Here is a 26854-nt window from a genome sequence, read left to right as displayed (position 1 = left end):
TTCCTGCACCCCCTGAAAGAGTTTCTGTGCCACTTCTTTGTGGTCATAACTGTCCCACTCCTAATCCCTGGCAATCACTCATCTGCTCTCTATCTTTATAGGCTCACCTGTCCCAGAAGGTTATATAAATGCATCCATACAGCGTGTAACTTTTTTATATTGGTCTCTACTGCTCAGCATAATGCCATATTGTTGCAAGTATTAATAGTTTATCCCTTTTTATCACTGAGTATTATTTTCATTGTTTGGATGTACCACAGCTGTTCATGCTTTTGTCTATTGGAGGACATTTGGGTTTCTCAGTTTGGGGTGATTATGAATAAATGGAGCTGCTAGGACTTCCCTTGTGGCTCAGCTGGTAAAAATCCACCTGCAATGTGGGAGACCTGGGTTCGATCCCTGGGTCTGGAAGATCCCCTGGAGAAGGGAAAGGCTACCCACTCCAGTATTCTGGCCTGGAGAATTCCATGGACTACAGTCCATGGGGTCGCAAAGTGTCGGACATGACTGAGTGACTTTTACTTCACTTTACTTCATAACGGAGAAAGCAATGGCACCCCACTCCAGTACTCTTGCCTGGAAAAGCGTTCAGTGTATGAACATCAGTTTTCTGTAGGGTAAATATGTAGTAGTGGGATTGCTGGATGATGTAGTAAATGTATACTTAACTTTATAAAAAATGATTAAGCCATTTTCCACAGTGACTGGAACCATCCATTTTACATACCACAAGCAGTGATTATCACAGTTGCTACACATTCTCGCTAGCACTTGGTATTATCAGGATTTGTTTGTTTGTTTGGGGGCTCTTTTTCTTTTTTTAGCCTTTCTAATAGGTGTGTAGTGGTATCTCACATTGTTTTGTTTGGCATTTGCCTAGTAGATAATGATATTGACCATCTTTCTGGGTACTTATTTGCCATCCACACATCTTCTATGGTGAAGTGTTTCAGATCTTTTGCCCATTAAAAATATTGAATTGTTTTGAGAGCAGTTGTTTTGCTCTTAAGTTTTGAGTGTTTTAAAATATATTTTGGGTGTAAGTTGTTTGTCATATATGTGATTTGCAGATATTTTCTCCCAATCTGTAGTTTGTATTTTAATATTAATAGTGTCTTTCACAAATCAGAGTTTGAAATGTTGGTTAAGTCAGATTTATCAATTTTTTCTTCATAGATCATACTTGTGGTGTCCTAGCTAACAGCTCACCTCCTAGATCCAACATCATGAAGATTTTTCTTTCTTTTTTTTTTTTTTTTAAATTTTATTTTATTTTTAAACTTTACATAATTGTATTAGTTTTGCCAAATATCGAAATGAATCCACCACAGGTATATCTGTGTTCCCCATCCTGAACCCTCCTCCCTCCTCCCTCCCCATACCATCCCTCTGGGTCGTTCCAGTGCACTAGCCCCAAGCATCCAGTATCGTGCATCGAACCTGGACTGGCAACTCATTTCTTACACGATATTTTACATGTTTCAATATCCCAAAAGTTTTATATCTTTCCATTTTCATTTAATATTTGTATAAGGTAGGAGGTTTTAGTTTAGGTCTTTGTTTCATATGGATGTCCAATTGTTCCAACACTACCATTGAAAAAACTAAACCTTCTTCACTGAATTGTTAGGAGATAGATTTTTTATATCAACTGGTGTAATATGAGTATAATTTAATTGTTAAAAGAGTGACTTTTAAAATCAGTCTGCCTAAATTTGAATCTCCGTTCTACCATTGATTACCTGTGTGACAATGATATATATTTAACTTCTTTTTGTCTTAGTCTCCTTTTCTGTAAAATAAAGATAATCATAGTACATATTCCATAAGATTCTATGAGGATTAAGTTACTACATATTGGTGTTGTTTGGTCACTGAGTCATGTGCTACTCTTTGCGACCCCATGGACTTTAGCCCACCGGGTCCTCCGTCTTGCCAGGCAAGAGTACTGGAGTTGCCATTTCCTTTCCAGTATTCCACGTTACACACATGGAATAAGTGACATATAATAAGTGATGAATTAGGGTTGGCTTTCATGTAACTTTATAGGTATTGCAAGCACGTCCCTCCCATAAGTGCATTCCCAAGGAAATGTAAAATATTGTGACCATTTGTTCCCTAGAGTTGGCAATTTGTTTTTCTTCCTCTGTGAATTGCTACTGATTTATTGACTTTTTCACTTGGTCTTTCACCCTCCAGTAGATTAGTCTGAACTTTACCTCAGGGTGATCTCAGGATCCCACAGAGAAGCAGGAAGCAGCTAGTCTAGGGGAAAAGCAGATCAAAAGCCTCTGTTCGTTTCTGTCACATTTGCTAATGTTCCACTGACCAAGCCTAGTCTCACGGCCAAGCCGAGAGTCAAAGGGTAGAGAAGATAGATTCACTTCTCAATGGAAAGAAATAGAAATTATTATGACCATTATTTTTCAATCTACTGTAGTTGGCTGATAATTTTATACAAGTTTTTGACATTTTCTATATTGAAATCTTAGTGTTTTCCTTTATGGATTTGCATATAGTAGTGACTTTGGATGACCAGACTGTAAGCTTCTTAAAGGCAGAAACCATATTTTGTTCTTTTCTTCACCTACTGAAAGCCCAGCTCATAGTACTTATTAAGTAAATTCTTATTGAATAAATTCACTCACCAAAAGCCAGCCCCACTTATTCATTTATTTATCCATGTAGTCCTCCATCAGTGCTTATTGAATAGCTTGTTTATATCAGGGTACTTGCTAATTGTTAGATATACAATGGTGGACAATAGGCAAAACGGACTTTTCTCATGGTGCTTAGAGTGAAGCATCATGACTGCAAATGCAACTTAGATATGGGTTCAGATTCTATCTTTCTACTTCTGTGTCACTGGGCATGTTACAGAAAATCTGAGTATTTTTTTTTTAACCTATAGAATGGAATGTGAATGCCTTCCTTCATGAATTCAAGTGCACAAAGTTTGTAAGGCACCTGGCACAGTATCTGTTACATGGTCTGTAATAAACAAAGTTTGATTCCTTCCCAACATGTTGTCGTCTGAAGCCTGCTGAGAGTGCTAGCCGCTTTCTTTGTCAGTCTCTTCTTAGAAATGGTCATGATTCTGAACCTCTTCCGCTGTAGACTCACTGCTTTGCTTTGCTCTTCTGATAGTTCTCAGTGGGTCATCACTGTAAGCTATTCTTGATTATTCTCTTTATTATGCAAGCAAATCAACCCAAATTGCCTTCTTTATTGGACCCTGGAGAACAGGACACTTAGGAGTTAAAGAGTTTGTTGAATTCTGTCTTGGACGATAGAAATAGTTGGTTGTGGGAGTGGGTCTGCACGTTTGTGCACATCTTTTGGCAGCAGAAGGGAAGAAGGGAACTTGGCAGGTGATTGAAGCAGAGGAAGAGCCCAGAAAGGGAAGGTGTCCTGGCTCCAAAGATGGATTCCTCTCACGCCAGATACATTTTCTGGCAGTGGATAAATATGATTCAATTACAGAGCATCCCTCCCTCAGGGTGAAATAATAGAAAAGAGTATAAAGCAGCACTGTAAGTTTTGGGGGAAGTTGTGGTGGGCAAACCTTATTCTGGTAATTCCCACTCTCTGTCCTGTGCCCTTCCCAGCATTTTGGTTGCCTCTCCTTGGTGTCTTTCCTCCTCTAGCCCAGTTTCTACTAAGTTTCACAATTCTTGAGGTACCATCCTGTCAAATTCATAAATATTCCAAATTCCCTCACATTAAAGATTTGTCCTTTTACCCCACTACCCTAGGGTGACAGAAAGGGCCCTGGAGAGAAATTCGTACTTGAGGGCTGGCTTTGCCATTAGCCTTTGAATGACTACCAATCTGTCTGTTTTCCAAGGGTCTCAGTTTACCCTTTATAACATGCGAGGCTTGCACCAGGCAATCTCCAAAGTCTTTTCCAGTTTAAACAATCCTAGGTTTGATGGTGCCATGCCTCCTCCAGCCCCAACTTTCAGAATGGAGTTTGCATGTAAGTGTGTGTTTTGTGAAGTTTCACTGTGTGGACGCTCTGTCTATTCCCTGTATAAAATAAAGACTTGCTTGCAAACTGGTGCAAATTCTAATGGTCTAACTAGAACTTGTGATATTTATCCTGAATGGAAAATTCCTGGTGTTCACAGGTGGGGAGAGATGCCATTTCCTCCAGCAGGCAGACGAGGATCCTCTCTGTCTGGGATGCAAGGGTGGGAAACCGCCATGCTCTTTGGCAAAACTCCTGAGTGAAAACAGTTTGTTGTTAGACACAGCCTACACATATCAAGGATGTCCTTGTCTAACTCCCAACTATGCAGTTAAAAAGCTAGCAGCTTCCTTTGGTTATGTCCAGCCTTGTGCATTTTGGTATCTTCTCATTAATTGCCCAGTATCTTCTTGGAAGGAGCCATGAGGATGAAGTTATTGCTCAGACTTACTACATACATGAAAGGATACTGCAAACAAAGAAAAAAGATTAATGTATTGGAAAGTGCCTGGGAACTGGATTTCTTCAGGAGACACAAAAAGGCAGAGAAGATGCTAAAAATACTTTAACATAGAGTTGCTACATAGAAATGGTGCCAGAATGTCTTGGAATTCAGGATAAAGAAATTAATGTCTGCTTTAGGGCTTCCCTGGTGGCTCAGATGGTGAAGAATCTGCCTGCAATGCGGGAGACTTGGGTTTGATGCTTGGGTCAGGAAGATACCCTGGAGAAGGGAATGGCAACCCACTACAGTATTCTTGCCTGAAGAATCCCATGGACAGAGAAGTTTTACAGGCTACAGTCCACGGGGTCGCAAAGGGTTGGACACGACTGAGCCACTAACACTTTCACTTTCACTTAGGATAGATTTAAGAAAGAATATTCTAGTGGTGAGTCCTATTAAACATGTATCCATTCTTCAGAATCCTGCTCAGTGGTTTCCCTTTGGGGGAAAACTTTCCTGACTGGTTTCTTGTATTTTTTTTGCTTTGTCCTGGTAATTCCAACTCTCCATCAGGCCAAATGTCACTTCCTCAGGGAGCCTTAGCTGATTTATAAACCATTCCTCCACACCAGCCAAGTTTGGCTAAGTTCACTATTATGCTATCCCAGAGTATAATAATATAATTCTCTTTCATGTACCTGTCATGGTTCCAGTGTTACATTTATTTATGTGATTGGTTTGCATGTCTGTCTTCCACATTTGTCTATTTACATATGAGTTAAGATCAGATCTGTTTTAGTAATTATTGTGTCCTAGGGTCAAGTGCAGTACCTTAGCACTTGGGAAGTACTCAGTAAATTAGTAAATGGATGAATAGATATATAAATAACTTAGAGTATTTTTTTAAAGCTGAAGAAAAGTATTCTTTTCTGGACACCCTAAAAAATACCTAAACTAAAATCCAAACAATTCCACCAACTAATCCTGGATAGTTTTGGGGTTCTCTTTGCTTCTTTGGTTCATTGCCAGGGCCTTGAACTTTGGGCCAAGACCTTTTCATTCATTGCCAATTGCCCGATTTCAAATATACTTTGGCTAAGTTAGTGCTCCTTGCCATTTTAAATATTTAGAATTTTAATATATCTACTGCTTGGAAGGAGTTACAAAGGTGAGGCAACCAAGGAGACTCTGGAAAAAATTGAAGCATAGTCAATACCACACTTCCAAGAAAACATATGGACAGTTGTTCTGCAGACATGGTATCCTATTCCAAACACATGTCAGTGAGACTCCACCCAAAACCACAATTCTGAGGTAAAAAGAAGCACAAGGGAATAGCCTCACTATGCAATAATTTAATGTTCTTTTGCTCTTAGCTGGCAAGTGCTTCAAAGACACGGGAACTGCATTAATCAACAGTTGACTCTGCTGTGATGAACTTGTATGTGAGACAGCAGACTATTTGGAGTCAGTACCTTGTGAGGCGGGGAAATGTATTTTCATTGATATTCATGTTTAACCTTTTCATTTTCTTCATCTGTAATGTGATGACCTTTGAGGTTTTATACATTTTATTTAAGAAAGTTCTTTTTTTTCCCAAATGAAAACTTATGTGGAGCTCAAATGTAAAACAGACAAAAGTTGAGCTGATCAGTGAGCGTATACGTATGTGGGAGTGCCTGGAATGCACTCTCTTGATTTCACCTCCACCTCTCTCAGAAAGTTCTGGAATACCTTCCTTAGAAAATGAGAAATAACAACTCCTTGAAATACAGTTTTAAAAGCATGACTTTGTCACTCTTTTCTAATTCAGTATATTCTTCGATATGGGTGTAGATTTAAGTCCATAATCCTTTCTATGAATGTTTTTAAAGAAAGATTATTTTCCATGTCTTTGATAGTGGGTCATTATTCGAAGTGTCATCCTAAATTAGAAATCAATCTCAGAAAAGAATCAAGGTTATCCTGAAGCAAAAGGGCAGCTTTGTTGTTCGCAAGCTTTACAAACCAGAAACACTTCAGAAGCTACAGTTGGGTGACTAGTAAGTGAGCTGGACAGTCCTTGCAGGCCAGCCACAAGTTTTGGATGATTTGCTGTCGTCCAAGCTTCTCATTAGGGGCTTTGCTGCTGCTGCTGCTGCTAAGTCGCTTCAGTCGTGTCCGACTCTGTGCGACCCCATAGACGGCAGCCCACCAGGCTCCCCCATCCCTGGGATTCTCCAGGCAAGAACACTGGAGTGGGTTGCCATTTCCTTCTCCAATGCATGAACGTGAAAAGTGACAGTAAAGTTGCTCAGTTGTGTCCAACTCTTAGCGACCGCATGGACTCTAGCCCACCAGGCTCCTCCATCCATGGGATTTTCCAGGCAAGAGTACTGGAGTGGGGTGCCATTGACTGCCTAGATCCATTTTATTTTTGTTCCCTGTCAGCCACACCTGGTCCATTTTCTAAGTTCTTTCTTAGGGGATTTCTCTTATTTTTACTTGTCCTTAAGTGATTCTATTTTTTTGCAAAAGCAATACTGAATACACGAAAATCTATATGCAGAAACTAAATTTAAGCAGCATTTTGTGTTTACCACAATGAAATTTAGTGAGAAAATTTTACTGCAGAAGGTTAAAGGCGTTCAGTACAACACACAGAACATATAATGAACAGAACAACATTCTAAGATACTGCTGGGCTTCAACTGTGATGAACAATATTTGTTAACTCAGCAGGCACCCAGTTATGGCAGCAAGTATTTCCTTACAAACATGACACACTTTTTTCAAATATTGAAAAGTATTTGCAAAATCTTTGCTGAGGGAAAATAGTATCAATCCCCAAAACATGTAAGATGTATGAAATTCCATACACACCTTACTTATAGCAGACTCTTAGCCTTGATTTTTTTTGTTTGTCTTTAAATTATTTATTTTTATTTTGGCTGTGCCAGGTCTCAGTTGTAGCATGAGGGATCTTCAATCTTTGTTGTTTCAGAATGAGAATGAGGAGTCTTTTTTTTTTTTTTTGGCAGCATGTGGGTTCTAGTTCCCTGACCAAGGATCAAAGTTGGGCGCCCTGCATTGGGAGCACAGAGTCTTAGCCACTGACCCACCAGGGAAGTCTCTTAGCCTTGCTATTAGTAGAGTAAGTTGAACTAATTAATGAATTTGATCAGACGACTTCAGGCTGTGATTGTGGTGAAACCACCCAAAGCCAGGCTCCAAGCGGACTTGGAGAGGATAGTTTGTGGTAGAAGAAAAGGTGTTGGTGTGGGTACGAACATCCGTGTGAGCCCGGGGGGCTCTGTCTCTTGGCGGTTATTCTCAGGAAAGTACCAGTGGCAGTAGATTCTTGATGGCACCAGTCATGCAGTGGCAGTTACACCTTTCATGGGGCCAGTGGCAGAACCCTTTCAAGAGGCCACAGGCTGCAACTGTACTTGTGGCAGTGGGGCCTCAGCTTCTCTTTTCTCTTTGAAAGTGAAGTTTGGCCACTCTCCTTCTCCCTTTACTTAAATTTTATTTTAATCAATTTTTTTTTCAGTGCTATAGAATGACATCACATTTCCTCTCACCAGTCCGAAGTTGAGAAGGAAAGAAAATGCATTATTTGGATGTAATCCAAAAAGATTTGGCTGTGTGTAGGAATAAATGATGAGAGACATATATATTTCTCTGGTTCTTGATTCCCTTCCAGATGCACCATTTTTAGGGACAAGAAAAAACATTTACATTTTTACATTTATTTTTTGGCATGTAGGTAATGTTCAAATGGTTCAAAAGTCAGTCTGCATTAAGTGTACAGTGAAAAGTTTTCTTTGCATCATTGTCCCCCAGTGACCGCATTTTCCCCAATGGGTCACCCTTATTTTTAGCTTCATGAATCACCTTCCTGAAATTCTCTAGATCTATACAAACAAGAAAAAATATAGGTTCTTATTTTAAGAAAGACAGATGATTTTTAAAATTCATTCCAGCAACCTGGTAAGTACTTCTTCCCATATCTAAAGCTCATATACACATTTCTTCTGCTATTTTATGGTAAATGGCAGTACAAAGGACAGAGAATCACAGGTGGAAGAGAGCTTCCTGTAACTGACATGCTGAAGAAGGGTAGCAATGTGTAGTCAAATCCAGACTCTCAGTGTATACAATTTCCCTTTCTTTCCCTTTCTGAAAGTAATGGGAGAGAGCCGGGAGGAGCAAAAGGAAAAAGAAACTAGACCCATACCTAGAAACGATTTGCAGATGCAGTGTGGTTGTCTTTTCAAATCAGCTGCCTTTTCTATTATTTCCTAAAGTCATTAAATAAACCATGGCCCGTGCTGACCCAGTTTGGTGAGTTCAGAGCAGAGCCCTTGATTTTGGCAAAGCATTCAACTGGCCCTAGAAATGAGCCAGGATCTCATTGGAGCTGAAAGAATTACTGTGCTTCTTTCCTCCTGAGGACTCTCTCTGGGAGTAAATCTGGAATGAGTGAGTGTGGGAGAAGAGGTGGCACTTGCTGGGAGCAGGGCTGTGTGTGCGTGTGGAAGGGCAGCTGTTCCCTGGTGTTATTTTGGAGGCTGCAGTTCCCCTCCTAGGTTTGATAGCTCATCCTCTCTTGTGATACTTTTCTTATCCTAACCTCTGTTCCCGCTCTTGAAATCTTAAACCAATGAGGCTAGAAGCAAGATAGATGCTTGAGGGTCAGGCTTGGACAATCCATTCTAGTCAAGTTTTCTACCCTCAGTGTGTTGAGTTAACCTTACAAGAAAAAAATTACAGCACCAACTCCTACTTACGTTAAGACTTGACTTTGAAATTCTTCCTAGAGAGTCAGATTAAAATGTATCTCCTAGTAGAATCATCCTTAAAACATCACTGCATATATCAAACATTGGCAAACTCCATTGAAAAAAATTATATGAGGACTTCATGGCAGGCACAGAGCTTGGCATGAGTAGGTCTTGTAGATGAATAGCTACTCCAAATCCTCAGCAATGATTGACCACCTTTCTATGGTATTTTGTAAAAACATAACATCTACTTCCCCACCCCCATGAGCTCAGTAATTATCAAAAGGGTCTTTTTCCTTTTTTTCAAAACAGTCTTTTAAATGTGGGCAAGGAGTCAGTTTAGACTCAGAAGAGCACTTTCAATAATTAAAAAAAAAAAAAAGAAACATGGTTGATTTACAGCATTGTGTTATTTTTGCTGTATAGCAAAATGATCCAGTTATACATCTATATGTTCTTTTTCATTTCTTTTCCATTATGGTTTATCGTGAAATGCTGAGTATAGTTCCCTGTGCTATACCATAGGACCTTGTTGTGTATCCATCCTATGTGTGTTAGCTTGCGTCTGCTAACCGCAGTGTCCCACTTCATCCCTCCCCTGCCCCTCTCCCCCTTGGTGACCACAAGTCTGTTCCCTACATCTGTGAGTCTGTTTCTATTTCAGAGATAGCTTCATTTGTGTTATGTTATAGATTCCACCTATAAGTGGTATTATGTGCTATTTGTCTTTCTGGTTTACTTCGCATAGGATGATAATCTCTAGGTCCACTGGTGTTGCTATAAATGGCATTATTTCATTATTATGGTTAATTAATAATCCATGGTGTGTGTGTGTGTGTGTATATATATATATATATATATATCATATCTTCTTTATCCATTCATCTGTCAATGGACATTTAGATTATTTCCATGTCTTGGCTATTATAAATAGAAGAAAACTTTCCTTTTTAACCTCATTTTTCTGAAAGTGGGAACCAAGTGAATTGGTGAGATTGAATAAGTCAGATCAGGTATAAAATTTGTCCATCTGTCCATTCATCCATTTATCCAACAGATGCTCATTAAGTCTTATCATCTAGGAAAAGAGAGACCAAGTAAAATAATCCCAGATTTTGGTAATCTTTATGAAGGAAACAAATAGAAGGCTGTACTGTGGGTAGTGGGATGAGAGTGTGTAGATAGTATAGATAAGATAGGTAAAGAAGACCTCCAAGAGATAGGCATTAAGTTCAGACCCCAAAGGATGAGGAAAGTTAGCCTTGTGAAGAGTGAAAAAGAGCATTCCAGGCACAGGGGTCACCATGTCCAAAGGCTTTGGGGTACAAAAGGCCGCAGTACAGCTAAGGAACTGAAAGACCAGTGAGAATTTGAATTCCAGCTCTGACCTGGAATAAGCTACTCAATCTTTTGCACCCTCATTTCTTTATATTTGAAAATGAGATAGTAGGCACATACCTCCTGGGGTTGTTGGGAGAATTTGATGACTATTAAATGAGATAACACATAACCTACTTGAATCCCTTTCCATCTACACAAAGATCTCTGGGACTCCACTAGACCCTTGTAAGCTGATGTGTTTGACCTGTCTAGTCTCCTGATCATTTTATATAGACTTGAGAATCAATCATCACTGGAGCCAAAAAACATCCTCCATCCCTGGTGTTTCCACATTCACCAAGAAGAGAGACTAGGCAAGATTCCATTGGCTTATCTTAGAAACTTTGGAAATGAGAATAGAAAGGGAGAGGGAAAGAGGAAGAAGGAGAGCAAGAAAGTAAAATGAGAGGGTTTTCTTTTTGTGAATGCGCGTTATCACTATTTTGAAAGTCAGGTAGAATTTTGTTTTTACATTTGGGGAGATTTGAGGTTTGGGATGAGGTGTTCAGAAAACAGAATAAAGAGAAATGAAATAATCATCATTGAGTACCCCATATATTACAGACACAGTTCTTGGAAGTTTATGTACTTTATTTCATTTAATCTTTACAAGAATCCTGCAAGACAGGTCTTTGTCATCATTCAGTCAGTCAGTCGTGTCTGAATCTTTGTGACCCCATGGACGGCAGCACGCCAGGCTTCCCTGTCCTTCCATCTCTTGGAGCTTGCTCAAACTCATGTCCATCGAGTCAGTGATGCCATCCAACCATCTTGTTGTCCTCTGCCATCCCTTTCTTCTCCTGCTTTCAATCTTTCCCAGCATCAGGTCTTTTCTAATGAGTTGGCTCTTTACATCAGGTAGCCAAAATATTGGAGTTTCAGCTTTAACTTCCAATGAATATTCAGGACTGATTTCCTTTAGGATTGACTGGTGTGATCTTTTTGCTGTCAAAGGGACTCTCAAGAGTCTTCTCCAATACCACAGTTCAAAAGCATCAATTCTTTGGCACTCAGCCTTCTTTATGGTCCAGCCCACATCCATACATGACTACTGGAAAAACCATAGTTTTGACTATACAGACCTTTGTTGGCAAAGTGGTATCTCTGCTTCTTAATACACTGTCTACATTTGTCAAAGATGAGGCTCAGGGGGAAATGCAAAGTTCACTCCATTCCCCTTCACCTTGTAGAATTTATTATGGAATCAGACAATACCTTGCTAATGATGAGAGTCTATAAAGTTAGCATATGGTGTATGTAATTGACATACTTCTTTAGAATACTTTACTACTGGGATGTGTGCCAAGTCTCTTCAGTCATGTCTGACTCTTTGCAACCCTATAGACTGCAGCCCTCCTGTGGACTGTCTGTCCATGGGATTTTCCAGGCAAGAAAACTGGAGTGGGTTGCCATGCCCTCCTCCAGTGGATCTTCCCACTGGTTTTCTCAAGGATTTAACCATTGTCTCTTACGTCTCCTGCATTGGCAAGAAGGTTCTTCACCACTAGCCCACCTGGGAAGCCCCATTTATTGGGATAGAACCACAGTATCACTAATTGATTAATAATTATCATAAATAGCATAAATAGTAATTATTAATGATAGTTGATAATAAAAATGATAAAGCCATTATCCTGAATCTGTCTCAACACTTACTGAATATTTAACTATGTCTCAGGCACTGCAGTGGTAAAGATACCTTGTGCACAGCTTGTTTGGGGAATGGAGAATGAGTAACAGTCCATTACAGTGCGGTGGGGTAAGAGTGGTTAGCAGGGTCTAGGTGACAAGGAGTTTTGATGCCATAAGAGTTTCAGATTTCGTCCAATGGAAGATAAGCACATGGTCAGAGTAGAATTTTAGAAAGACTGTTCACACAGTTATTCTTAGACAAAGCTTTGTGAAACCACCTTATCCTGTGGGGCCATGTTAATAACCTTCCTTATACATTATGTTCCCTCCTTCCTTTTAGCAACAGTGGATGGTGCCATGGACCTGATCCTGATCAATTCCCTACCTCTTGTATCTGATGCTGAGACATCCCTCACTTGCATTGCCTCTGGATGGCGTCCCCATGAGCCCATCACCATTGGAAGGGACTTTGAAGCCTTAATGAACCAGCACCAGGATCCACTGGAAGTGACTCAAGACGCGACCAGAGAATGGGCTAAAAAAGTTGTTTGGAAGAGAGAAAAGGCTAGTAAAATCAATGGTGCTTATTTCTGTGAAGGGCGAGTTCGAGGACAGGCAATAAGGATACGGACCATGAAGATGCGCCAACAAGGTAACATGCCTCTTAGTTGTGAGCAGATGAGGTCTACTGAGACACACACCTGCCTCTTGTCTTGGCAGCTGCTCACTCAGGCTGGGCACGAGCCCCCTGAGTGTGGAGTTTGAAGACCTTGTCTGCCTCTTTCCAAGAGTTACTGTCTCTAGTGTACAGAGCATTAGTGATAAGAGCTAATCCAGTCCAGCTCCCTCATATACACTCCTTTCACTAGACATTGTGCCTAGCTTATGAAATGAAATGAAAATATACATCACATGTTCTACTGAGGACTCCATGGTCCTCACGGAGACCTGGACATGTTACATGTATATGATATGATTCATAGCAATGAAGACAGCTGTCCACTGCCAGCTCAGTTTAATTGGTTACTTGGTGTATTAGTTATCTATTGACACAGTAATTATGTGTAACACACAGCTGAAATCACAGTGGCATACTACAATCCACAGTCCAAGGTTGTGTGTTTAAGTCAGCTGGCTTGATGCAGTGGCTCTGCTGGTCTTGATTGGGTGGCTTTCTCAAGTGTATGGATGTTGGCTGGCTGTAGGTTTATCAGGCTGGCGTTGCTTGGGCTTCCTTGGCTCTGTTCCAGTTGACTGTTAATCTGTTAACAAGCTAACCCAGGTATATTCTCACGGAGACGGCAGGGTACAAGACAGCAAGTGGAAACATACAGGGTTTCTTGAAACCTAGCCTCAGTACTGTACGCCCTCACTTTTGTCTCATTTTATTATCCAAAGCAAGTCAAAGAGTCGAGCTAAAGTCCAGATGGGGGGCACTACACAGTTAAACAGCCAAGAGTTTGGTTACAAGGGGGGATGAAGAATTGGGACCCTTTTTATAGGCTGCCATTCTTGTTAAATAGTGGTTTAATTTTAGCAGTTGAGACGGAGGATGTCGAGAGCCTTCTTATGGCTGATCCACGTTGATGTTTGACAGAAACCAACCAAAATGCTGTAGAGCATTATCCTTCAATTGAAAATAAATAAATTTGATTATATAAAAAAGGAAGAGTGTTACTCCTTGCTGTGCCTCGCAAGGCAGTGATGTGGTGGAAGTGGGGCAACCAGAGAAAAATGGAAGTGAGTACAAGTTGTATCTTTGGGCCAGTCCACCAAACTCATGGCAGGAGGAGATGTCATTGTAAACATCGTTTAATGACTCTGTTCTGCCCTAAGGCAGCAGGATTTTAAGATCAAAGTGATAAAACCATTATTCATCAAAAATGAGGGAAAAGGCTTTCTTAGCAAAACCCTAACATTCACCTTTAAGTGACACCAGGCGAGTGGGAAAAATGCACAACAGAAATTCCCAGGAATGCGGCTCTCCAGTGAGGGAAGAGAGGTTGAACAAAGGGATGTGAGGTGTGCCAAAGCTATCATGGCTGAAGTCGACTGTTATTCTTCAAATGTGGCATCTGGGATTTGACTTGTATTAAGAGTTATGTCCTTCTGCGGATGTGTCCACATTCTGAACAAAGATGATCTGAGATTTGTGCCCCAGTGGCCTCACAGCAATGAAATGTGAAATGCCTTTTCTGGGCTGTCTTGGAAATGTATAAATAGGAAACCATAGAGCGTATTAAACCAAAACATTGGGAGTCTAAAAACAATTATAATGATCCCTCCAAAGTGAGAGTCCAGGTCAGCACTGGTAAGGATAGTTTAAATTCAGTTAAATGAGGCTAAGGCAGGCATAGATAGTGACAAACAGTGGGGAGAAAGTGGTTTTTTAGACTCACATTCACCTGAGTTTAATTAGTTTTCTACTACTTACCAGTTGTATGACCTTAGCGAGTTATTCAACTTCTATTGGTCTCATTTTTAATCATCTGTGAAATGGGTATATCTTCAAAAGTGTCTTGGGTTTTAAATAAGAATAAGATGGTACATGCGAGAAGCCAGCTCCCATGAGTGTAAGATTCGATTTACATAGTAGCTATGTTCCTGAAAGCCCGTGTAAAGTGAGATATTGCAGAACAATTTACATAATAATAACAATAGCCATTTGTAAGTGGTGGGAAAGGGATTTGATGCCAGGCAGTCTGGCTTCAGAGCCTGTGTTGTACTACCCTTTCCATATCACCCTCACTTAAGGTTAACAGCCCTCCCCCAGTCTGAGCACTTGTTTTGTAAAGTACGACAACTCTAATGGAAACCCCAAAAAGCAACCTAGAGCACAGAGACATGGGGGTGAAGGTCAGCCAGACATGGGTTTGAGCCTAGCTCTGCAAGTGCTGGTATAACCCAGCGCAAGTTACTTAACTGAAATCGTAGTTTGTTCATTTGAAAAATAAATGGAGATAGAGACTTTACCACATACGTTTGAGGATCAAATGAAACCGCTAGCATTATCTGGCTTACATTAGATGTTCAATAATTATCATTATTTAGTGCCTTGGAATGAGCAATAATTTAGTGGAACTGTTACTTTTCCCATTCAATTATGGAAGATTTTAATATCAGCTGTCGACATAATTGTGGAGGTTTAGACAAAATAGAAAAATAGGTAGTATGTTCTCTCCTGTATTTGAATAACATCATATCAGGCTGTTGAACTGATTTTCTTTGATTGACCATCCAATGGCTGAAATATGTTGCAAGGAAAGTGATATCTTTTATGGTGAGTCAAGAAAACCTCCAACACTATGTCTTCATGACACTATTAATTCACTACTAAAATTTCTTGGGAACTCAGGAGCGCCTGCCTAGGGACACAGGAGGATAGGATAAACACCACTATATTCCTGCTTGCTGCTGACTCGTGTATCTGGGGAGGAAGTGGAAAATCCATTTGAGATGTGGCAAAACACGGCTTAAATTGGCTCACGTAGTCCAAATAGCCGAATGGCAGAAGGATTTTTTTTGTTTGTTCTATCAATGGCATCATCTGAAAAAGTCAAAAGCAGTTTGTTCAAACCTCCCTGAAAATTGCATTTGCAGGTAGGGAAGTATAAATGAAGTTTGAAACACTTTCACATCTAAAAATCTGTTTCAGAGTGTTCTATCAGAGGACAGCTATGTTATTTTTCTTCCTATTTTCATTTGAGAAATAGCTTTAAGAACATGCAGTTTCCCAAACATGATTTATGAAGTTGACAGATTTGCCATTTGTATCTGAATAACTCAAATGAACATGTTAAAAATATAAAGAAAATAGAAAAATTGGAAATCAGATTCTTTTATGTATTCTTTCCACAAGTATCCTTAAGCCTCTATTTGAGCCACACATGGGAGGCTCATTGATGTTAACATTTCTTAAATACTATGTGCCTAACATCTCCCTAGCAACTTTTTATACACATTGCTGTGTAATTGAATCATTAGCAGATGCATATCTGATGAGAACCATTATGATTTTCTATTAATAGATAAGCATTGTAACTTAGAAGCATTTACATACCTGGTTCCCTTTATTACACCTGGGAAGATGTACTGTGGCCAGATCCCAGAACCAAGGCCCTAACCACCACCCTGCACTGCCTTCCAAAACCACCATGAGCCTGCCCTCCTGGAATGCCCAGTCCAGTAGGAGAGATACACTTTGCGTGAGGCTGTAATTGGGAAGGGCAGAGCATGTGGGAAGACAGTACTAGGGCAGTTAACCTGGATTCCTGGATGTGAGAGTTGGACTGTGAAGAAAGCTGAGCGCCGAAGAATTGATGCTTTTAAACTGTGGTGTTGGAGAAGACTCTTGAGAGTCCCTTGGACGGCAAGGAGATCCAACCAGTTCTTCCTAAAGGCGATCATTGGAAGGACTGATGTTGAAGCTGAAACTCCAGTACTTCCAATGTACACTCAAAGGAGTCCTGGGTGTTCATTGGAAGGACTGATGTTGAAGCTGAAACTCCAGTACTTTGGCCACCTGATGCGAAGAGCTGACTCATTTGAAAAGACACTGATGCTGGGAAAGATTGAGGGCAGGAGGAGAAGGGGACGACAGAGCATGAGATGGTTGGATGGCATCACTGACTCAATGGACATGGGTTTGGGTAGACTCCAGGAGTTGGTGATGGACAGGGAGGCCTGGCATGCTGTGGTTCATGGGGTTGCAAAGAGTCAGACATGACTGAGTAACTGAACTGAACTGAACTGAACTGAACCTGGATTCTAGGATTCTGGAAGGCCCTTGGAAAAAGTGATGTCTCAATGGAGACTGCTGAATAAGTAGGACTTGGTGAGACACAGGGAAAGGGAAGAGAAGGGAAGAAGTGGATGTGAGTGATCACGTGGTCTGTTTGTAGCACTGAGCACAGTTCTGAATGGCTGGAAGTGAGAAGTAAGGACATGCGCCTAGGGGAGGATGATTCTGAAGGGCTGATGTCTGGAACAAGGCTGGAGGTCTTAAGTGTGTGTCTCAACTTTCACACTTACTCATGGTCAGGAGGCCTTCAAGAAGGGGCTTAGTCACCCTTAACTCCACCACCCACATGATAGATGTGGATATCTTGTCTTCATAGGGCTGTTAGGTAATTACTCAAAATAATAATGGACATAAAATGAAAGATGTTTCCCATAGATGAAAAATAATTGAGCTAAGTTTCAGTTGTCTCCTTCAATTTAACGATAAATAAACACTAAGAGTAAAAATGTCATTTTACTACCTTATAGTTTCTTCTCCACTCCTTAAGAAATAAGTGAATTATATTCTTGGGTAAGGTCTTTGAGTTAATTAACCAATCCAAATGGTCCCGAGCAAGTCATCTTCTAATGTAGGCATCAGTAATTTCATTTTAAAAATAAAATGTTGGGCACTTCCTTGAAGTTCAGTGGTTAAGACTCCACATTGCTAACACAGGGGGTGCAGGTTCGATCCCTGGTCAAGGAACTAAGATCCCACATGCCATGCAGTGTGATCAAAAGATAAAGAATAAATAAATACTTCTTTAAAAAAAAAAAAAAAAAGTCCTAGGAGAGGCCTCTGGAACCGAACTACCTACTTCAAATCTTGGCTGTCCCGTGAACTTGCTGTGTAATCTTGAAGAGAATTCTTAACCTCTCTGTACCTTGATTTCCTCATTTGTAAAATTAGGATAATTGTAGTACCTATCTCCTGGAGATATTATGAAAATTAAATATGTGCAAGGTTCTTAGAACAATGCCTGGTTCATAGGAGCTTATTGTTTTCATGATCCGGTCAAGTCACACGATTATCTGACTATGTGTAAAGTTTGAGCCAGATTCTGGTGTCATCAGGAAGCCCAAGTTGCAAGGTTGGCTTGTGGATGCCCCTCATTAGTCCTCAGCAAAGATCCGTCAGCCTAGAGCCATGAAGGCAGGAGGTGGCAGGCTGCACGGCAGGAGAACACTGCCGTGTGACTGTGTTCAGATCCTCACAAAACAGGGAGCTTAAAAGGCACAAAGTCTGAAATAATAAAGAACCACAGAACGGGCAGAAAGAACAACCACACTGGAGTTGAGCCGAAGGGGGAATCTCGGTTCCCTTTCAGAATACAATGCCGAGTGAGAAGTCCCACGGTTAGCTAAACAATCTTCACACAAAGGAGCAGAAAATATAAACAAACCACAGAGAAAGGAACAACAGCATGAAATGGTCACAAAAATTCTCACAGGAACCGAAGGGCATGTCGCAGAGAGTACGAGCCACTTGGGTGAGGTTGCGAAATGAAGCTTCTAGTCAGGAGACAGGGAGCCCTGGAAAGTGGCCCCCGGGGTCCCCTGTCTGCCTTCCCCAGCACTCGTGGCCACACCGCACATGTCAGCACAGCAGCGTGGCCTTCGTTTTTGTTTGGGAAGGATCCTGACCTCTTCTAAGCACCCAGGGCTTTGACATATATCATTTAATGTTCATGTTTGTTGTTGTTTAGTCGCTGTTTAGTCTCTTTGTCATGTCTGACTCTTTTGCAACCCCATGAACTGTAGCCCTCCAGGCTCCTCTGTTCATGGAATTTTCCAGACTAGAATACTGGAGTGGGTAGCCATTTCCTCCTCCAGGGGATCTTCCCAACCCAGGGATTGAACCCACATCTGCTGCATTGGCAGGCAGACTTTACCACTACACCACCTTGGAAGCCCTTTAATGTTCCTAACAACTGTTTAAGGCAAATACTTGTACTTCCAAATTACAGATGAGGAAGCTGAGGTGTTCAGAGGTGAAGTAACGGGGTCAAAGAGGTTCAGAAATTGGCAGAGGGTGACCTTAAGCCCAGGACTGTCTCGTTCCAGTGCTCACAGTGCTCTTTGATCTATACCATTCTCCCTCTGGGTCCACATTCATCACCATCTGCCCCACAGCATCTCTGTGGGAGTCTTGCAGAGTGCCATGCCTGGGTTGGCAGGTACTAAGGAAAGCAAGAAGATGTACCTAAAGCCCAGGTGCTTTTGAGCATAGTGCAGAGGCATCGTGTGCCTTCACAGGGTAGCTCTCTAAGCTAACATGAAAATCCCCTGACTCCTGCCAAGTCCCGGATCTCATCCTCTGATTCAAGTTTCAGTTGTTCCTGGAGAAGCTATGTAACCTCATTTTCTCATTTGGCTTTTTTCTCTCTCTTTTAATAGCTTCCTTTCTACCAGCTACTTTAACTATGACTGTGGACAGGGGAGATAATGTGAACATATCTTTCAAAAAGGTATTGATTAAAGAAGAAGACGCAGTGATTTACAAAAATGGTGAGTCCATATGTTTTGTTTCATTCCCGCACTGTTGTGTAAGGCATCAGACAGCCAAGCAATATTGGGTCATTATCTCATGCCAGTCTGGGGGGGCAGATGTTTGAAGTCAAGCTGCTCAGTGAAAATGTTAGTTGCTCAGTCCTGTCCGACTCTTTGCAACCCCATGGACTATAGCCCACAAGGCTTCTCTGTCCGTGGAATTCTGTAGGCAAGAATACTGGAGTGAGTAGCTATTCCCTTCTCCAGGGGATCTTCCTGACCCAGGGATCGATCCCTGTTCTCCTGCACTGAAGGCAGATTCTTTACTGTCTGAGCCACCAGGAAGCTCAAACAAATTCTATGATAGAAGCTGTCTTAGGTAACACGTTTGGTTACTTAAGTAAATTAAGTAAAATGGAGATTTACATACATATGTGAAATGTACCTACAGTGTATTGGGTTAGCCAAAAAGTTCATCTTTTCCATAAGATGTTATGGGAATATGCAACATGAACTATGAATGTTCAACAAAATTCCATCATGATGGAATCTTGGGGTCTCCAATTCTGCCATGTGATATGTGACACTGTTTGATTGCAAGGCTAAGGGAAAGGGCAGAGTGAACCTGGAACGCCAGTTGGTGGTGATTCTGGGGTCTAACTGTGCAATGCAAATCTGTCTGTGTCCAACTACTATTTGGCAGCATCTGGTGGCAATTGTCTCATGCAGCTGAGATATTGATGGGGACTAGTCTAAGCTCTGTGGATAGGTGAGGCTTACAGATGGGAGTAGTAATTCTAGGTGTCTCTTAATTGATTGGTTGGCAAGGTTACCTGACATTTCCCCAGGTTTGCCTAGTTGCCTCTCCCTGTGGAAGATAAGAACGTTAGGCTACCCTCATCTTCATGTGTTCAGTGGTGGACCTCAGAGACTAACCTGTCTACTCCAACACCATCCCTTTCTCGAGTTTTGGGAGAGCATTCAATAGCAACCTTTTCATTCTTCTCCCACATCTGATATGCTTGAGCACATTTTCTATATCAGGTCAGGGAAAGCTGATCAAGTGGAGGGGCCAGACAAGGGAACAGGAGTGTGTGAGGGTGACCCATGGCTCTTCACTCTTCTCCCTTACAGGTTCCTTCATCCACTCGGTGCCCCGGCACGAAGTCCCTGACATTTTGGAAGTGCAAGTGCCTCACGCTCAGCCCCAGGATGCTGGCGTGTACTCGGCCAGGTACATAGGAGGAAACCTCTTCACCTCAGCCTTCACCAGGCTCATAGTCCGGAGTAAGTGACGGTGTAGCTGTTACAATTTTGAGTTGTGAGTAACCAAAACTGACTCTGGATACTTAAGCAAAAACTGGGATGACTTGGAAGTATACTAAAGACTCTTAAAAACTGATTTAAAGGCTGACAAGCAAGTTCCAGAAAATATCTTCCAGGGAAGATCTGCAGCTCAGCACTGCAGTGTGGGAGGGTGCTACCATTACCCTAACTTAGCTTCAGTGATGTTTCACTTACTTCTAAATGTTAAACTCTCAGGATAAAGAGTCAGATTGGTCTAAATATTTGTCAGGTGTCTACCTGCCTAGACCAAGGAGTTATAGATGGGGGTGGAGCCGCATATTACAGCGAGGGCACTAGGGCCTCACACTTGAATAGCAGCAGTTTCCTCAGACAAAATGGGAATCCCTCTGAGCTGGACAGTCCCCCCAAAAGGTGTCTGCTACTGGGAGAAGAGTTAGGCCTTCTGGGTTAGTCTGCTGCTGCTACTGCTAAGTCGTGTCAGTTGTGTCTGACTCTGTGCGACCCCATAGACGGCAGCCCACCAGGCTCCCCCGTCCCTGGGATTCTCCAGGCAAGAACACTGGAGTGGGTTGCCATTTCCTTCTCCAATGCATGAAACTGAAAAGTGAAAGTGAAGTCGCTCCGTCGTGTCCGACTCTTCGTGACCCCATGGCCTGCAGCCCACCAGGCTCCTCTGTCCATGGGATTTTCCAAGCAAGAGTACTGGAGTGGGGTGCCATTGCTTTCTCCGAGTTAAAACACTAAGTCCCCCATAAATCACACACTTTTGAGATCATTTAACTCCAAAATGTGTTTTCTGTTTTCAGGTTTGAAAAATGAGAGTATTAGAACTAGTGAAAATGTTTTCCCCCTATTATAGCTATCAAGGTAGAAAGTAACTATCACCAGTCATTTTTACCAAAAATTGATCTATAGAAAGCAAAAAACTTGCCCTGAGTTTTCCCCAGTTGTGTTAGGTGTTCATGATATGAAATGTTCAGGCCTTCGGGTCTAAGTATTCTGACAGGGATGCCCTGTCATTCCTCTAATGATCAGCACCCTAATTCATGAAAGTACTTGTTTTGCTTTGCATTATATTCATGCATTCATTCATTCAACAAATCTGTGTGGATTATAAGTCTCTGCCAAGCATTATGTTGGTGTTGAGAATACAAAGATAATAAGATGACTGACTGTCCCTCAGGTAATTCTCAAGCAGAGCAGGTACATACATAAATAGATAAACAGGTATTGCAGTATGACAATAGACCTATGAAAAGTGTGGGTCATCTAGTTTGGGCAAATAAAATCCCCTTTCATTCATCTCCTTTCTTTGCGAATCTGAATGGCAAGGACACAATTTGCATTCACTTCATTAAGATGGGCTCTCCAGCTTGATATTGAAACTCCAACTAAAAATCTTAATTTATCTACTTAAATGATTGTAATATATAGTGGAACTATATATAACTTTGTTCTATATTTTCCAAGTCTCATGTAAATGTGTTATCATACTTTTATAACTTAAAAAAAATTTTTTTAATAAAAAGATGGTCTCTCCAATGTGATATAGCACCATGTTCCATGCTCAGAATCAGGGATAAATTGGCAAATTTCATAACAATATCAGAAACATCAGATATTGATACATGGTAAAAGGTTTAAAGCTTTTTTTTCTTTAACATCAGAGCAAATAAGATTTAGCGTAGTTTAGAATTTAAAATTCTCCTGAACTTTTAAGATAAAAGACTTCGAACACATTTTGATCTCCAACTTGTCTCCTTTTTAGACTGTCAGAAGCACATTTATTTTCTTTTGCTCTCATTTCAGTAAAACTGTTGGAAAAGCACTGCTAATACCTAAAATCATTCTAACAAAGTTTGAGCTGGGTCACGACCATCCCATTTAAAAGTACTTTTAAAAGTACTTTTCCCTACTTGGAGCTTCCCTGGTGGCTCAGACAATACAGAATCTGCCTGCAATGTAGGAGACCTGGATTCAATCCCTGGGTTGAGAAGATCCCCTGGAGAAGGAAATGGCAACTCACTCCAGAATTCTTGCCTGGAGAATTCCATGGACAGAGGAACCTGGCAGACTCCAGTCCCTGGAACCTCAGAGTCTGACACGACTGAATGACTAACACTTTCCCTGCTTGGCCTCTTTTATGTTTACTAAGAAATGAGGTACAGTTGAAGGCACTTGTCCATTTCTCATAACTAGAATATCTTTTCAGGTAAATTTGAACCCTAGGAATCAGTTCAGTTCAGTTGCTCAGTCATGTCCAACTCTTTGCGACCCCATGGACTGCCGCACGCCAGGCCTCCCTGTCCATTACCAACTCCTGGAGTTTATTCAAACTCATGTTCATTGAGTCGGTGATGCCATTCAACCATCTCATCCTCTGTCGTCCCCTTCTTCTCTTGACTTCAATCTTTCCCAGCATCAGGGTCTTTTCAAATGAGTCAGCTCTTCGCATCAGGGGGCCAAAGTATTGGAGTTTCGGCTTCACCATCAGTCCTTCCAATGAACATTCAGGACTGATTTCCTTTAAGGTGGACTGGTTGGATCTCCTTGCAGTCCAAGGAGCTCTCAAGAGTCTTCTCCAACACCACAGTTCAAAAGCATCAATTCTTTGACATTTAGCTTTCTTTATAGTCCAACTCTCACATCCATACATGACCACTGGAAAAACCATAGCCTTGGCTAGATGGACCTTTGTTAGCAAAGTAATGTCTCTGCTTTTTAATATGCTGTCTAGGTTGGTCATAACTTTTCTTCCAAGGACTAAGCGTCTTTTAATTTCATGGCTGCAGTCACCATCTACAGTGATTTTGGAGCCCCCAAAAATAAAGTCTGTCACTGTTTCCACCGTTTCTCTATTTGCCATGAATTGATGGGACTGGATCTTTGTTTTCTGAATGTTGAGCTTAAAACCAACTTTTTCACTCTCCTCTTTCACTTTCATCAAGAGGCTCTTTAGTTCTTCACCTTCTGCCATAAGTGTGGTATTCTGTCATAAAGACTGAGTATTAAAAATCAAACTGGTTATACTTACAGGGTTTCTTTTCAGCATAAATTCTCTCCATGGCAGTGTAGCAGATTCACTTTGCTGTACAGTGGAAACTAACACAACCCTGTAAAGCAACTGTACTCCAATGTAGTTTTTTTTTTTTTTTTAAGATTTTTTGAAAACATTAAGATTGTAAGATTTATCTTTGGATGCCATGGATCTATAGTCTCCTAAAACACAAAACCTTTTTATATTTTGAAGAAAATCACAGAGGCCTAACTGCATACTTGGAGAAGGAAATGGCAACCCACTCCAGTATGCTTGCCTGGGAAATCCCATGAACAGAGGAGCCCGACAGGCTACAGTCCATGGGGTCGCAAGAGTCGGACACGACTGAGTGACTAAAAGACAACGAATTGCGTACTTGTTGCTTATCAAGGAACTCTTTTCCTGCCTTCATCCCGGGGAGATCACCCCATTTATCTCCTCAAGCTTAATCCTTTTCTCTTTCCCAGGATTAAGAGTGAAACTGTGACAGGTCTACAGATTGGTACACGGGTTACTGTGACAGGAGACCCACTTTTATCCCAGGGTTCTGTCAGCGTTAGTTTTCAGCGTCTGAAGATAATCCGGGGTCTGGCTTTTAAGAAATCACTGATTGTGTAGGATTTTCCCCTTTATACATGAAGGCATGTAAACACTAGCTTTGAGACATTTTGTAGCTTTATCTGTTAGGTGGTTGCCTGTCAGACTGGGTCTGTGTTGACAGTCTTACTGATTATTCTAGAGAAAATACTGATAACCAGGAGTTCTTGCCAAAAATATTATAAGCCGTTGGCACAGGTCCACGTTTACCACTGTGAGACTCATATTCAGGGACAAAGACATTAGTTCCTTTCAGAAGAAAAATTAAACTAAATTCCTGACCACAAAAGGTCACCCCACCCCACTCCCCCTGACTTTTCCTTATGTTAGAAGGTATCCTTGGGTCTAATTAACAATCTCAGATCGCCAGGCACTGAAGTGGAGGAGCCAGGAAATACGAATCTGGGAAGCCTCTTACATTCTTGTGCTTTCGGCCTTGGATCTTGCTTCATTTCTTCTGCGCTTTCTACCTGAAAAATATGTGAGTGCTACTAGCTCCTGCTTCCCCTTTTAGCTTGGCTCCCTTCTCCACATTCTTCATCTTTTAAAAATTTTTATTTAATATTGAAGTATGGCTGATTTACAATGTTGTGTTAGTTTCATATGTACAGTAAAGTTATACATATTCATATATCTATTCTTTTTCAGATTCTTTGCCCATTTAGGTTTTTCTCCACATTCTTTAAACTGCTGCTGCTGCTAAGTCACTTCAGTCGTGTCCAACTCTGTGCGACCCCACAGACGGCAGCCCACCAGGCTCCCCCGTCCCTGGGATTCTCCAGGCAAGAACACTGGAGTGGGTTGCCATTTCCTTCTCCAATGCATGAAACTGAAAAATGAAAGTGAAGTCGCTCAGTCGTGTCCGACCCTCAGCGACCCCATGGACTGCAGCCTACCAGGCTCCTCCGTCCATGGGATTCTTTAAACTAGATGTTCCCAAACTTTGGCATGCCTCAGAATTATCTAAAACACCTGTGAAGCATAGGGTACTAAGCTACCTCCAGAGTTTCTCATCCAGTAAGTCATGGATAGGAGTCTGGGGTTTGCATTTCTAACAGATTCCCAGATAATTGGAGATGCTACTCATCAGGGGTCGCACTTTGAAAACCACTGCTCTTGTCTCTAACTGTACCTGCAGCTCCTCAAGCATACTATGTTTCCCTCCCAATCTAGCCTTTGCCCAGAACACACTCTCCAGCATTATCTTCTTTGTCACTTAGGAGGTCGTACAGAGTCAACTGACATACCACCTCCTCCGGGAAGCCTTCCTTTATGCCCTATTCCAACCCTAATACAGATTAGGTAGTTCTCACACTGCTATATTTAAAATGAATAACCGACAAGGATCTACTGTATATATAGCACAAGGAGCACTGCTCAATGTTATGTGGCAGCCTGTATGGGAGAGGAGTTTGAGAGAGAATGGGTACATGTATGTGTATGGCTGAGTCCCTTTGTTGACCACCTGGAATTATCACAACATTGTTGATCAGCTATACTCCAATATAAAATGAAAAGTTAAAAAAATAATTGGGTACCTCTGTCTTTGTCTTTATCATGTTCCGTTACATGTCTGTTTCCTGCATTGGACTCTTAGCTTTTTGAGAGCAGAGGTTGTGTTTTATTTATCTTCATTCACCAGCGTCCACTCATGTGGCTAACATGTCGCAGGTGCTCAGTAGAGCTTTGAGGAATGAATGTGCTCCACTCACCAGAGTTTTGTTTTCCTTAACCAAAGGATGTGAAGCTCAGAAGTGGGGACCTGAATGTAACCGCATCTGCACTGCTTGTATGAACAATGGGATCTGCCATGAAGATACTGGGGAATGCATTTGCCCTCCTGGGTTTATGGGGAGAACATGTGAGAAGGGTAAGTCAAGAGTGCTTGATGAGTACCTTGTGGATTTAAAATCCATCATTGCTGGATCCAAATTTTAGATCTGGACACAGTTGGGATGGAAGCTAAATGGCCTCTGTGACACCATATGGTACCTTTGTGTAAATTCAGAAAAGGCTCTTTATTGTCAACCACTGGAAAGTTGTGAAAGTCACTCAGTCGTGTCCGACTCTTCGAGACCCCATGGACTGTACAGTCCATGGGATTTTCCAGGCCAGAATACTAGAGTGGGTAGCTGTTCCCTTCTCCAGGGGAATCTTCTCAACCCAGGGATTGAACCCAGGTTTCCTGCATCACAGGTGGATTCTTTACCAGCTGAGCCACCAGGGGAAAGTTGTGACAGGTGTACAAATCTGTGACGTCATTGATGTGAACACCGTTCCATCAGTTTGTGCAATGCACGACCTGCATGACTGGGAGTAGTGGCTCCTATGTCCTGTCCAAAAGGCAGTTTCATTATCTGTAAGGTGGACCATGAGGGTTCTTTACCCTGACCATTCCATGGCTCAGACTGGAATATTTTCCACGTTCAGTGGTCTAGGAGAGACCCTTG

The 26854-nt window shown here is 41.5% G+C and overlaps 1 protein-coding gene across 4 annotated transcripts in view; it reads left to right on the top strand.

Moving 5' to 3' along the window:
- TEK (TEK receptor tyrosine kinase) overlaps positions 1-26854 on the top strand; it is a 106067-nt gene that overhangs the window by 32881 nt on the left and 46332 nt on the right. For all 4 annotated transcript variants that reach the window (XM_086414907.1, XM_086414908.1, XM_086414906.1 and 1 more), the window contains 4 exons: positions 12534-12845; positions 19370-19480; positions 20597-20749; positions 26143-26274. In XM_086414907.1, the coding sequence (XP_086271033.1) occupies positions 12534-12845; positions 19370-19480; positions 20597-20749; positions 26143-26274 (708 nt within the window). The remainder of the gene's footprint in view (positions 1-12533; positions 12846-19369; positions 19481-20596; positions 20750-26142; positions 26275-26854) is intronic.

Source organism: Bos grunniens, chromosome 8 (genome assembly GCF_055505025.1).
Source record: "Bos grunniens cultivar Pamir isolate PY7600 chromosome 8, Bosgru_T2T1.0, whole genome shotgun sequence".
Lineage (NCBI taxonomy): Eukaryota > Metazoa > Chordata > Mammalia > Artiodactyla > Bovidae > Bos > Bos grunniens.
This window is presented reverse-complemented; position numbering and strand designations above follow the sequence as displayed.